The 13,766-nt window shown below is 41.9% G+C and overlaps 1 protein-coding gene across 1 annotated transcript in view; it reads left to right on the forward strand.

The window, feature by feature from the left end:
• Positions 1–1,467: 1,467 nt before the first annotated feature.
• LOC308288068 (ZP domain-containing protein-like) overlaps positions 1,468–13,766 on the forward strand; it is a gene marked incomplete at both ends in the record, with an annotated part of 197,220 nt that continues 184,921 nt past the window's right edge. Inside the window, one exon of the mRNA XM_080729411.1 lies at positions 1,468–1,623. Coding sequence (XP_080585537.1) covers positions 1,468–1,623 — 156 coding nt within the window. The remainder of the gene's footprint in view (positions 1,624–13,766) is intronic.

The raw sequence follows: 13,766 nt of genomic DNA on the forward strand, positions 1-13,766 counted from the left end.
CTCCACTCCAGTACAGTAAAAAGTAGCATTCAGCCTAGAACTACACAGCATAGGGCTTTCCGTAACATAACATTCCTTTAAAGTGTTTTTTTTTGCCCTGTGGTGTTAATGTATCAGATGTGTGTTTTGTCCTTGTCCATGTGTAAAGGGGTTCTGCACATCTGCCTTACAGAATGAAGTCATTTAGTTGGTGTTTTGTTGTCCTGTGGTGTCCCTTCTAAAGGTCTGAAAAAGTAAATTAAAACGTTTGAACCATGTTCTCTTCTCTGGTGGTGTTGTAGGGTCTCACAGCTGTTGTTCAGTGGACCCCACAACATGATCCTGACTGTACCAGCACAGGGACAGTTCATCCTGAGATGGACAGCATCACAGTCAGAGGTTGGAGAACATCACCCTGTCTGCTTTGTTGCTCAGACCAACAGGTCAGCTTTATTTAATTGATCTTCCTTTCTGTCTGTCTGTCTGTCTGTCTGTCTGTCTGTCTGTCTGTCTGTCTGTCTGTCTGTCTGCCCATTTAACTTTTCCTTTTGTCTTAGACTTATAGAGTATTATTTTCTGTGTCATTAGATCAGTTACAATATTACAGAGCATGATGATAAAAGCAATGTGTTATTTGTAGTAAGTAGTTCTCCCTGTTTGTGTTAGTGCTATTGGGATCTACAAAATCTGTATAGCAGAGATCCTACCATATCATTGGCTGGATAAAGAAGAAAAATCACCACTGAGAAAATGTATTGATTGAAGACTTTATTAGAAGTTTGCATAGAAAAAAGTACGGTTACGGTACAGTTTCATGACGACGGTACAGTTCACTGGTACAAAGTCAACTAAAAGGAGATCCTAGGAAAGCACTTGACTTATTTACACTGGAAACCATTGAAGTATCTCATATAACATTGAATGACAGACGGATAGAACACAGTACTATGCAGTACATATGCTCAGGAGAAAAATAAATAAATAAATAAATAAATAAATAGAAAATGTTAACTGAAATGTTTTGTAAACTCTAATCTTCATAGTGTTGTACCAGTAAACAAAGTATTACGTTTACTGGTACAGTACAGTTTACTGGGGGGGGGGGGGGGTCAAGTTATTGCTTCACTAACTAAAATGAGTTTGTTTTCACAGTGCGGACAAATATCAGTCGGAACTTCGCTGTGTCATCGTCTCTGTCTCAAATGGTGGGTGAAACGTAACACCTGTTTACTACTGCATCATATTTCAAATTCAGAAATCTGAGGAAGTGGTTTGATGAGTTACATGTGTCATTGTTGTTATCTCCACCTGCAGCGACTACAACCATGGCCCCCACTACCACAGAACCACTGTCTCGTAAGTCTAACAAAATTATGATACTAAATCTAAAGCAAATGAACAACCTATGTGGGTTATACTATTATCATCATGATCTTCTGGAAACCTTTCATTTCAGTGAAAGCCAATGTGATTTGCGATGAGACCGCCATGACAGTAGAGGTGAACAAATCCTCATTCCGGGGACTTGAAGGACATCTGCGACTCAATGATCCAAGCAACGTAGCCTGCAGCCTGGAAAGCCAACAAAACAGCACTCACATCATAGCAGTGATCCCCCTCAGTGGCTGTGGTACTGAGATTGAGGTAACGAAGTCATACCTGGATGCTAGTTGATCACATCTGTTCTACTTTACACCTTTGTGCATTTACTAAAGGTTAGTTTTACACATAGTTATGTAATGGGGCTGTGGTACTAGAGAGCTGTGTTATATGTATTGTTCTGTTGCACTGCCTCTTTAAGGAATGTGATCTGTCTGTCTGTCTGTCTGTCTGTCTGTCTGTCTATCTGTCTATCTGTCTGTCTGTCTGTCTGTCTGTCTGTCTGTCTGTCTGTCTTCCTGCATGCCAGCATGCCAACCTGTCAGACACGCACGCGCGCGCACGCACGCACGCACGCACGCACGCACGCACGCACGCACGCACGCACGCACGCACGCACGCACACGCACACACACACGCACACACACACACACACACACACACAGACAAACACAGACAGAGAGAGAGAGAGAGAGAGAGAGAGAGAGAGAGAGAAATGGACAACTACAAATAACAATGCAACAATGCTTATGCAATCAGGCCGCAAACAGACTCCAGTGTTCAACGTTGGTATCACTTTAATCCAAGTTGTTAGTTCATAACTACTGGATCAGACTAAACTCTTATAACTACTGGGTTAGACTGAAGTCTTATCTTCATAACTACTGGGTCAGACTAAACTCTTATCTTCACTGGGTTAGACTAAACTCTTACCTTCAGAACGACTGGGTCAGACTAAACTCCTATCTTCATAACCACTGGGTTAGACTAAACTAAAATCTCCTGCGTACAGGAGGATGACGAGAACCTCATCTTCAAAAATGCCATCACCACCGTTGACAACACCAGTGACGTCATCACCCGCACGCACCTGTTGGAGGTGGAGGTCTACTGCCAGTACCCCAAGACTGGCAACGTGACCCTGAGTTACAGCGTCCACAGAAACAACGTCACGGTCCAGGAGAAGGGCTTCGGTACGTTCACCTACCAGTTTGAGTTCTTTCACAGCCGGCGTTTCACCTCCATGATGGACCCCCGCTCCTATCCACTGGAGTACGACGTAGGGGACAAGATCTACATGGAGATAGAGGCCTCGTCTTCACTCAACAACACCGAACTGTTTGTGGTGTCCTGCAGAGCTGCGCCGTACGACAACCCCAGCTACCAACCAGCCTACTCCATCATAGAACATGGGTGAGTGCAGTTTACAACACAGCACACACGCATGCACACGCTTTAGTCTTTTTTTAAGCCATATTTAAGCTGTTTCAATAGGGGGGAGTGGAGATCATAGCCTGGTTATTTCTGGGTCTGAACAGCCTAGGAACCTCTGATTTAGGTTATTGTTATTATAGTATTAATGATATTTGAGCTTCCAGTTGAGTAAGTTACAAGCCAGGGGGAATACCACGTAACAGAATACAGCAACATTGTCACACAATGAATTCATTACTGCTTTAAATAATTTCTCTCACATAAATGCCTGCTTTTGTGTGTTCTAAACTGCACAAAAAAAATTATGTTCATGTAATTAATTATACAATTACTATTTATCTTTTATGAGAATATACACCACACTCTCTCAGCATCAATAGGTGTTTTGTTCCTGTTTCCAACCAGGTGTACCGTGGACCACACTGTTGAAGTTCTTTCACCACGCCATGAGAGACATTTCCAGTTTTCAATGGAGGCCTTCAAATTCATAGGATCACATGATCAGGTAAACAGGGTTTTTTGTATTTTTTATTTTTTTTTATGTTTTGGGGCTTTTGCCTTTAGTAGACTGACAGGAAATGGGGAGAGATGGGGAGTGACGCGCAGCGACATCTGGTCGGGCTCGGGAATCGAACCAGCGACCCGCTGCAGGCTACACAGAGCCTATGTGGTATGCGGCTGGAACAGTGGACAGGGAACTGTTTAGCTCAAGTGATGGTACAATTATTTCCACAAAGAAACAAGGTTTTAAACTGTGTTTGTCTCAGGTGTACATCAGCTGTTCTGTTATGCTGTGTGAAGCCGGGAACCCCAACGCCAGATGTTCCAAGGGATGCATCAACTCCACTCAGTCTGGAGCCAACCATCGACGGAAGAGAGAGGCTGTCATTCAAACTGCAAGGCACTACATTTCCCAGGGTCCCCTGCGCTTGAGAAGGTCGTCTGAGATCACAGGTGACTCTGAAACCTTTCTCAAGTCTGTGAAAAAAAGTCAAAACGATGTCTTCCCGGGACTCAAACTAGTGAAGATCTACAAGCTCACAACACGTCGCCATGTAACATGTTGTGAGCTTGTAGATCGGCTATTTTCACTACTTCTTAAAAGTTTTTTAAATGGGATTATTTATAAAATAAAAATACAAAACATAATATGACGAATTTTGATTTTTGGGGGGGACTTTTTTGAAAATCTTTTGAAATAAACAAAATGTAGGAACGAAAGGGGTATTTACTCACAACCAATACATATTGGTCTGCGACCCACATGGGTCCTGACCCACTGTTGTTCTATTATGCATGATCTCACAGTGTTGTTGTTGTTGTTGTTGTTGTTGTTGTTGTTGTTGTGGTTTTCCCTCAGCTACCAGCCTGAACCTGAACCTGAACCTGTTCTTCATCGCGGGATGTCTTCTCACAGTGGTCGCCATGATCTGTGCAGTGGCCATCTACAAGGTCCAGAAGACGACAAGGGTGAAATATGAGCTGCTGCCATCTACTGAAGGTTAAGGCAGCAATGTGTGTGGTGTCTGACAAGCATAACGACTTCAGCTACACCGCCCCCTTCTGGTGGACCCCTAGTGTTGCCTCCGCACTATAGGGCCGCTGGGCAATTAACCCAACATAATATGTTTGGTTAATGTTCAATATATTATGTCGAAACAGATATATTGAACCAATTTATAACCACTTATAACCCATTAATCAAGGTGATGGGAAGATTGCAGATGCAAAAGTTTCTTTTTTTTTCTTTTTTTTTTGGTTAGACTGTGTGTTCTTCTGTATACTATAGACCAGTCGTTCCCAAACTGTTTTTATGATGTGGGTGGAACCATGAGATAAAGTGGTACTAAAATTGGCTTGAATGGATTGACTCTACATGGTTCTCATCGTGGTACCGCGCTAATCTTCTCTGTATCATTAACATTTTAGCCCAAAGACAGTGCCCCGTCGCCAACAAAGAGCATTTTGGTATTGCATCTGAAATGGCTTGGGATTAGAGACAGACAGATCATGAAATTTAAATATCCGAGTGGTTGTTTAGACTAAAACCTTATAAAACCGTATTATGGACCAATATGTATACAAAATATATATTTTTGAAAAGCATGGTGGGGGGGAATCATCTGAAACATAATTTTATACAATGTGTAGTGGGAGTCCCTGCTTCATCTCTATAGGAGATGATGCAAGAAGAAGGAAAAAGAAACCAAAAAAAAAACAAGAAGGCCCCTGATATAGAGGGTCTTACTCAAGATGTGAACCCTATTTGACTGGGCAATGAACCTGAGTGACATTTGACATAACGCATACATTATATTTGAGCAATGATCTGTAATAATGTAGAAACCTATAACTACTAATATATACTGTCTCTTTTTTACTAACTCTGATGATTTAATAAAAAAAAAGTGCTGAGCCCTCGTGGCAGGGCTCAGGTGAATGTTCAAATAAATTACCAAAGCATGCTTCTCTGTTTGTGACACTTTATTGGTACATTTTACTTATGTGTGACTGGGAATTCATGTTATAAGCATAACCATACATTTCAATATGCATGTATACTGCTGAACATAGAGAAAATGCATCCGTAGGAGACATTGCAACGCATTGCGAACTTGTAGATTGGCTATTTTTAAATGGCTGGCATATAGGGTTGAAGTGGTTAATGTATGTTTTGTAATAATTATCAACATCTACAGTAAAGTAGCCTAACTCAAGTTTTAAAATAATCGTAGTGGAGTAAAAGTACAATATTAGCCTCTAAGATGCAATGGAGTTGAAGTAAACATATTGAAAATTGGAAATAGTAAAGTAAATAATAATAATACTAATATTCAAAGAGCTTTATTGGCATGAGAAAACATAATTTAACTCATCCTTGCCATGAGTGTGCAGACACAATCATAATATGTAAAATTCACAAACAATCAGGCTTCCAATTCAAGTAAGAAAGATCATTCTATCTGGTAGCATGACTTTGTGATGACATGGGAAACCAGCCCTGTCCACTACTTTAGTACATTGAATGAATGAATGAATGAATGAATGAATGAATGAATGAATAGTTTTATTTCGATAATCAGTGAGACATTACAAGTCATTTTTGTTTTTGTTTCTTTTTTTTTAACCTTAACATTAAATGCACACTGTGGGGCAGCAGTGTTTTAAAAAACAGTTTGGTATGTTTGGTACCATGTTTGATGTTTACCTGGAATTTGTAGCCCACAGAAGCACCAAATAGTTTCTGATTAGACGTTGCTAAGCCAGGAAAGGCAAGAAGCGCACCACCTTGTAGTGTACATGCACTGCGGCGCAGTAGCTCAGCTAACAACACTGTAGTGTAGAGCTCAAGACCCTGGTGTTAGGTAGGAGAGTGTGGAGGGTTCCAGGAGTCCCGAGCTGGTGTTGGCTAGAGTCTAGACCACACTCTCGCATCGCAGACGTTGATACCAGGCCTGGAATTTGGACATTTTAGAGGCAAGGCCAACAAAAGACACTGGTGTCTACATGACAAGAAAGAGACACTGATGTCTACTGTATATATTGACAAGAAAGAGACAGAGGATTAAATGATACAGTCAGCTTTAGGGCATTAAGGCCACTGAGGCCTCAGGTCATTGGTTTGGGGGGCACAAGGCCAAACTAAGGGGCAACGGCGGCCATGGCCTTCATGGCCTCCATGAAATTCCTGCCCTGGTTGATACATTACTGATCGTGCACTTTTTAGTTGCTCTTGGTGGATGAGGGTCAGAGAACTGTAACCTATAATCATAACTCTCTCTCTCTCTCTCTCTCTCTCTCTCTCTCTCTCTCTCTCTCTCTCTCTCTCTCTCTCTCTCTCTCTCTCTCCAAATCTAAAGTGACAAAAACAAGGAAACAGCTAGGCCGATTATCCACTTTTAACCTCTTGAACCCCAGGAGTCCGCCTAAAATGTATGCCCAAATTGGAACCGTTGTGGACACAAAACTACAATGATTGTGGCTACTCTTGACCCACCAAATGTCAGCTAACCCCTGAAACCCCTGTTTGGTGCAACAGAGTCTGTTGGGTCTGTTGAACTTGCAGACCCAACAGACTCTGTTGCACCAAAAGTTTAATATAGTTCAACTTGAGACTTCTGATATTAAAATGAATTATTCCAAGAACTTTTCTAGTCTTAAAACCGACTTTAGTGAGTGGAGAGTCAGAGTTTGGGATAGGAAAACTGCTAGAAGACTGAGGAGATATAATGTGATTAGTGACAACAGCAGTGCGATCATTATTATGTAAGTGATGTGAAGGAATTCTATTTGATAATGACAGGTATTTGATGTGAGACAGAGACAGAAGGATCAGCAATAAATGTATCTGTCCACAAGGGGGCAGAGATGAGACACGAAGCGGCAGGATCCACAAAATTATAGGATTAGCAGTGGAAGGTGTCTCTCGTTGTCTGATTTGGAACATGCCGCGATACATATCATGGTTTATAACACATGGGTGTTATTACAGTTGATAAAGCTTTTAATTTTGTATTCCTGTCCTGTGTGTGGGTGATAAAAAAAAAAAAAAAAAAAAAAAAAAAAAAAACTTTAGTGGTTGAGGTGTTTGAGCAGTGAGTGAGTGCATCTACCACATGGGTGGATGCCACACAACTCTTCCCTCAGCCAGTTGGAGCTGGTACCTGGTGATCTATAAAGTGATTTAACCACAGAGTCTCTAATGTTCATTCCTCTCGTAAAGCAAAACCTTGGTGGTGACATAGCTATATTTTTCAAATGAGGATCACATTTCAAAATATTTTTATATATATTATATATATTTTAATAGTTTTTCAATGTTTGGTAATGATATTTTTTATAGCTTGGGATCAAGTATTGTACTTTTTTTTTTTTTTTTTTTTTTTTGCATTGAGAGTTTCAGAGTGGGATGTGTGTTGTTAATATACTGCCTGAACTCAACCAGTTCGCCTTCTGAACCAACAAATACCATATGTCGTCAATGTATCGTTTCCAAAAAAATCACCTTATTTAGGAGGGAGGAGGCAGTTCTGTTCTGAATGAACTTGGATTCCCAGTGACCCATGAATAAGTTTGCATAATTGGGTGCAAAGGTTGAACCCATGGCCATGCCTTGGGTCTGGATGTAAAACTTGTTATCAAACTTGAAATGATTAGATTTCAAAATGAAATGTGCTGTGCATCCACGGCGTCAGTTTGGCAACAAGATGGACCGGAGAGACGAGGTCTGTGCATGGGTCTGTGTCATCCTGAGGGAACCCACGGCAAAACACTGCCCCCTGGAGGTGGTCCTGGAAACTACAGGCACCAGAATCCCTCTCATAGCAGGTAACCAAACTACAGAATCCCTTTCATAGCAGGTAACTAAACTACAGTTATAGCTATTTAACACTGAAGAAACACTATATAGCAATGATTACTATCACAATATAGAGCTATTTAACACTGTTACTGAACAAACACTCTATAGCAATGATTACTGTCACAATATAGAGCTGTTTAACCCTGTTACTGAACAAACACTCTATTGCAATTATTACTATCACAATATAGAGCTATTTAACACTGTTACTGAACACTATGATTACTGTCACAATATAGAGATATTTAACACTGTTACTGAACAAACACTATAGCAATGATTACTGTCACAATATAGAGATGTTTAACACTGTTACTGCACAAACACCAGTAAGACTCCCTATTTGGGAGATAAGCGACCGCCAGGTCGCATACACAAACTTTGGCAATGTTAGCCAATCAGGAGGGAATATGGGAAATGGGACAGATCCATGTTGATGACATGACTTTAGATATACTGTGTACCACTTTGCCTGATTTTAGGGCAAACTCTGTAGGAGCGTCCAAAAATGTGTCTTGCAGGAATCGAGGGGTGGAGGTTGTGGTTTGGCAGCCAAGGAGTGTGTCTGCGAAGGTTGGCATGAATAAGGGCAACGGTGGCGGAGATATGAGTAGGGGAAAAGTGTGACGTGACGTGTGACGGACAGACAGCCGGTGGAGGTTTTAGATTCTACCTTTTCCTGTTGGCCCTTCTGACACCAGGGAACAGCAAACTGATCATCCATCCATTCGATTAATTAACCACTTATTAATTAAACTCATCTATTATTCATTGCATTCCTCAATTTATTCAGTTCTTACTTTACTACACTCAGAATATGGTGCGTCGCTTCAGTACTCTACTCCACCTGAGGACGATTCTACGAGTGTCTTCTAAACCAGTTTTCTGAAAAATGTATGTTTCTAGGATGAGTGCTTCTCAAACCATTTCATGTCAAGGACCCCTAAAATTACATGTATTTGACCACAAACACCCATCTCTAAATATTTTGTTCCAGGGACCCCGAGATAGAAAGATTTGAGTTACAAATGTTAAATAAAGAAATATATATTCAAAGATTCGCACTCCCTGCGCTCCCTTTTCCTGCGCTCCCTTTCCAATGCACCAGGCTGAAGTTTGTCCCTCGGTTGCACCAGTAGTAGAGCATAGAAATACAGAAACTAGATCCAGGCATAGAAAACGGCCAAAAAAGTGATCCCACCTCCATTATTGTTTATGTGTGCTCAAGATTTGAGACTAGCGTTACGGGAGCTTCTGCTACGGTACACACCCGCGCCACCCCTCATCTGTCCAGACAGACTCTGCCGCAGAAAGAACAAACCGGCGGGAAAATAGTTAAAATGTAAAGTGACACAGATGTTTTCCAGGTCTTAATTAACAACTTATTATTCATTGCATTCCTCAATTTATTCAGTTCATACTTTACTACACTATGGTACATCACTGTTGGGGTGAAACTGCATTGTATTTCCATTCATGTTTGTGTTGTATCAATGCCCTCATTCAGTGGTACTCAAACCTTTTCTATATCAAGGACCCCCAAATTGACATGTGGACCCCCCTCGGAGGATATTTCCTCCAACAACCAGCTAACTGTGGATGGATGCCCACTTATAATCTCCACTCATGTGGTGCATTTATTTGATTTGTTCTGCCAACTTTTAAAGATGGGTAGTGATGGGGCTCAAATCCCGAGCCATTACAAACTGGATAACACATTTGTTGCAACCTGGTATCAATAAGCATTTGGGCTTGTCGTCCAGCCTGTTATCGAGCATAGCAGCCCTTTATTTCATGTTTAAATCATCAAGACGAGGCAGTGAAGAACTAATCACCCACGCTGGCACAAACATGTCGGCCTAAAAGTGTATTGATACCTGCCAACAAGGTCTGTTAGAAAAGTACTGTATTTAGAAGGCCCTAAAATGTGATACAAGTGATACTATTTGGTTAAATAAAATATGCATTTTCTATTTATAAAGAGCTGAAAATACATGGAGATTCTCTAGTAATTATTACCGTTCACATGCGACCAAACGATATCATTTGCCAGGTGGCAGTACGTGACATTTCTCACCTACCGCTGTGTCATGTGGCTGTTAAGTGACATTCCTCATTTGGCTGTGCATCAATCAGATTAGTTTTTTAATTTAAAAGAACCCCAGCTGTCAGGGTAGATTTATGACGACTAGAGTTAGAGACAGACTTCCTGAAAGTAAGAAGTGTGTGTGTGTGTGTGTGTGTGTGTGTGTGTGTGTGTGTGTGTGTGTGTGTGTGTGTGTGTGTGTGTGTGTGTGTGTGTGTGTGTGTGTGTCTGTGTGTGTGTGTGTGTGTGTGTGTGTGTGTGTGTGTGTGTGTGTGTGTGTGTGTGTGTCCAAGCCAACAGGAACAAGCAGAATACAACAACAACATTAATTCATCAACCCACAATGACAGCTTGACTTCATAATTATCTGTGGTTTCTTCCTCTGTTTTCAAAGTTCACCTGCCACCAAAGAACACATGGTGTGACTTATTTATCTGTGCCAGCTTCCTTCTATACTATCCCACCAGTTAACATCACTTATAATCTATTATTTTAAACAGGTAAGAGTTCTAATGTATTATCTTTGTACAGTTAGCCGTTATAATGTATTATTTTATACAGGTAAAGGAAAACAGCTAAGGCAAAACTGGTCTGTCATTGTGGATTCTTGAAAATCTCTCTCTCTCTCTCTCTCTATCTCTCTCTCTCTTTCTCTCTCTCTCTCTCTCTCACACACACACACACACACACACACACACACACACACACACACACACACACACACACAGTGATTGCTATTGGTCAGTTGGTTTTGACCAGTGATCCTAACCCTAACCCAGGGGTTGACACTAAGGTCTCAGAGGCACTTGCCCATCGGGCAAGTACAGGTCATGGTCTACTTTCCCGAAGGTAATGCCCACTTGCCCGAAAAGTAAATTGTCCGTTATAAAATGATAGGTACGATTTTAATTACCGCTCAATTTGACACTTATTTCTTTACTTTCTGGGGCTGTGCGATAAAATGTCATACCTCAATACCTCCAAATCCAAATACCAAATACTTAAGCTATGATTGAACCAGCACATTATAGGTAAATAGTGCTCTTATTTTACATTCCACAGACCAGAAGACACAGCACACTGGCCACGTTCAGGTGTTTAGACAGATATCTCATGTTGTGTTTATAGACATTTGTATCCCCTCTCAAATGAGCACTTGCCCTGTCGGGCAACCTGAAAGCCAACTTCACCTACCCTGACGTTTTATTTACCATCCTCTCTATAAGGTATTTAAGGACCTGCGTAGCAAGTTTAGCAACAGGTTTTTGATGCCTATAATATCTACTGAGCGAATGAAGAAATCCTTTGTTCCTGCTGCTGTTAGATTCCTTAACGTTAACGTACATCGCTAGCTTGTCATTGATTTTGTGTATTTGTATTCGCTCTGGTGGCAAAACATGTTTCCCTTTGGGGACTAAGCAATAAACCCATACCATACCATACCATACCCCTGGCCGTCCTACCTTGACCCAGAAAAAGCTTGTTGTCTGATGTGTTTCTATTATCTGTGAAGCACATTTTGGTTGTTGTTTGTGTTGTTATTACGTACTGTAATGGGCTGGGTATGTATGAAGGCGACTGGGTTTTTTGAAGACCATAGCCCTGAAACAGCTGGGATTCTGGGAATGTACAGTATGTATGTGGGTGACTTCATTAACGGGTGAAGACATTAGGGACATGAGGCCAGCAGCACACAGCACCTCGTGGCGTGCTCTGCTTGCCTGAGGCGTGAGGCCCTAGTTGGCACCTCGACAGAGTGCAGTTCTAGTTGCGACCGTCAGGTTGCAGTTACTATCAAAACCTCCACCGGCTGTCTGTCTGTCTGTCAGTCTGTCACGTCACACGTCACACTTTTGCCCTACTCATATCTCCACCACCGTTGCCCTGATCCAAGTCAAATTTTGCACACACACTCCTTGGCTGCCAAACCACAACCTCCGCCCACCTCATTTCTCATGTGCCCCCTTCTAGCGCCACCATGAGGCCGATTCTTGCAAAACACATTTTTGACCTTTAGAAGGCAATCGTAGGCAGGCAATCGAAGGCAATCGTAGCCAGGAGGGAATATGGGAAATGGGACAGATCCATGTTGATGACCTGACTGTAGCGATACTGTGTACCACTTTGTGAGATTTTGGGCCAAAATCTGTAGGAGCAGTGTCCAAAAATGTGTTTTGCAAAGATCGGCCTCATGGTGGCGCTAAAAGAGGGCCATGTGAGAAGTGGAGGTTGTGATTTGCCATACAAGGAGTATGGGTTTAAAGTTTGGCATGGATAGGGCCAACGGTGGCAGAGATATGACTAGGGCAAAAGTGTGACGTGACGTGACGTGACGTGACGTGACGTGACGTGACGGACGCTACGCTATGCTACGCTACGCTACGTTACGTTACGTTACGTTACGTTACGTTACGTTACGTTACGTTACGTTACGTTACGTTACGTTACGTTACGTTACGTTACGTGACAGACTGACAGCCGGTGGAGCTTTTCATAGTAACTGCGACCTGACGGTCGCAATCACGCAATGATTGGCAAATCACAACCTCTGCCCCTGATTTCTCACATGACCCTCTTCTAGCGCCACCATCAGGCAGATTTTTGCAAAAAACATTTTTGGACACTGCTCCTACAGATTTTGCCCTAAAATCACGCAAAGCGGTACACAGTATCTCTAAAGTCATGTCATCAACATGGATCTGTCCCATTTCCCATATTCCCTCCTGATTGGCTATGATTGCCTTCTAAAGTTTGTGTATGCGACCTGATGGTCGCTTATCTCCCAATTAGGGAGTCTTACTGGTTATTATTATTACTAGAGGTTTGCGCCCGCTTCGCCCGTTTTATATCACAAGTGAAACCTGACCAATCAAGGAAATTGGCCCACTTATAGTCTGGTCAAAGTGTCATGTGAAGCTCATCAATCCACCAATCCTCAAGCTTATCGGACATGTGCCCGTTTATGCCCATCTATGCCCATCTGGCATATGCTCTGCCACGGGCATAGACGGCCCTCTCAATTCCACATATTGTGTCAGTCTAACCAGTGTGGTTGCGCAACATGAGTCACACTTGCAAATGAATTCTGTCCTTGGAACCTTCCCCCCAGAATAGGGATGCAGGGGTTCAAGTGGTTAAATGTCAAATATTACGTTATTTTCAGTCCGTTCTGATGGAAACCGGTATTTCTCTGTGACATTGCCTACTGTAAGATTCAAAAAATGAACAGTGTAATTCAGGGATGCCGTGGATGAAAACCTTTCTTTACAGCTGTGCACTGTGTTGATTTGTTGATATATAAGACATTTAAAACAAATTTGAAACAAAAAAGTCAAACACGTTAAGAAAGCCCTGGTGTAGACTTTGAGAAATGTTAGAGCATATTCCAGGGGTCTTCAACAGGGGGTCCGGGACCCCTAGGGGGTCCTCAGAGTTACTACAGGGGGTCCTACAAATCTTTGTGTGATTTGGATGATCTTTTTTCTCCTTTTTAATATTAACCACATGAACCCTAGTGTCCATATT

This window comes from Nannobrachium achirus (assembly GCF_963921795.1).
Source record: "Nannobrachium achirus genome assembly, chromosome: 7".
NCBI classification, from domain to species: Eukaryota; Metazoa; Chordata; class Actinopteri; order Myctophiformes; family Myctophidae; genus Nannobrachium; species Nannobrachium achirus.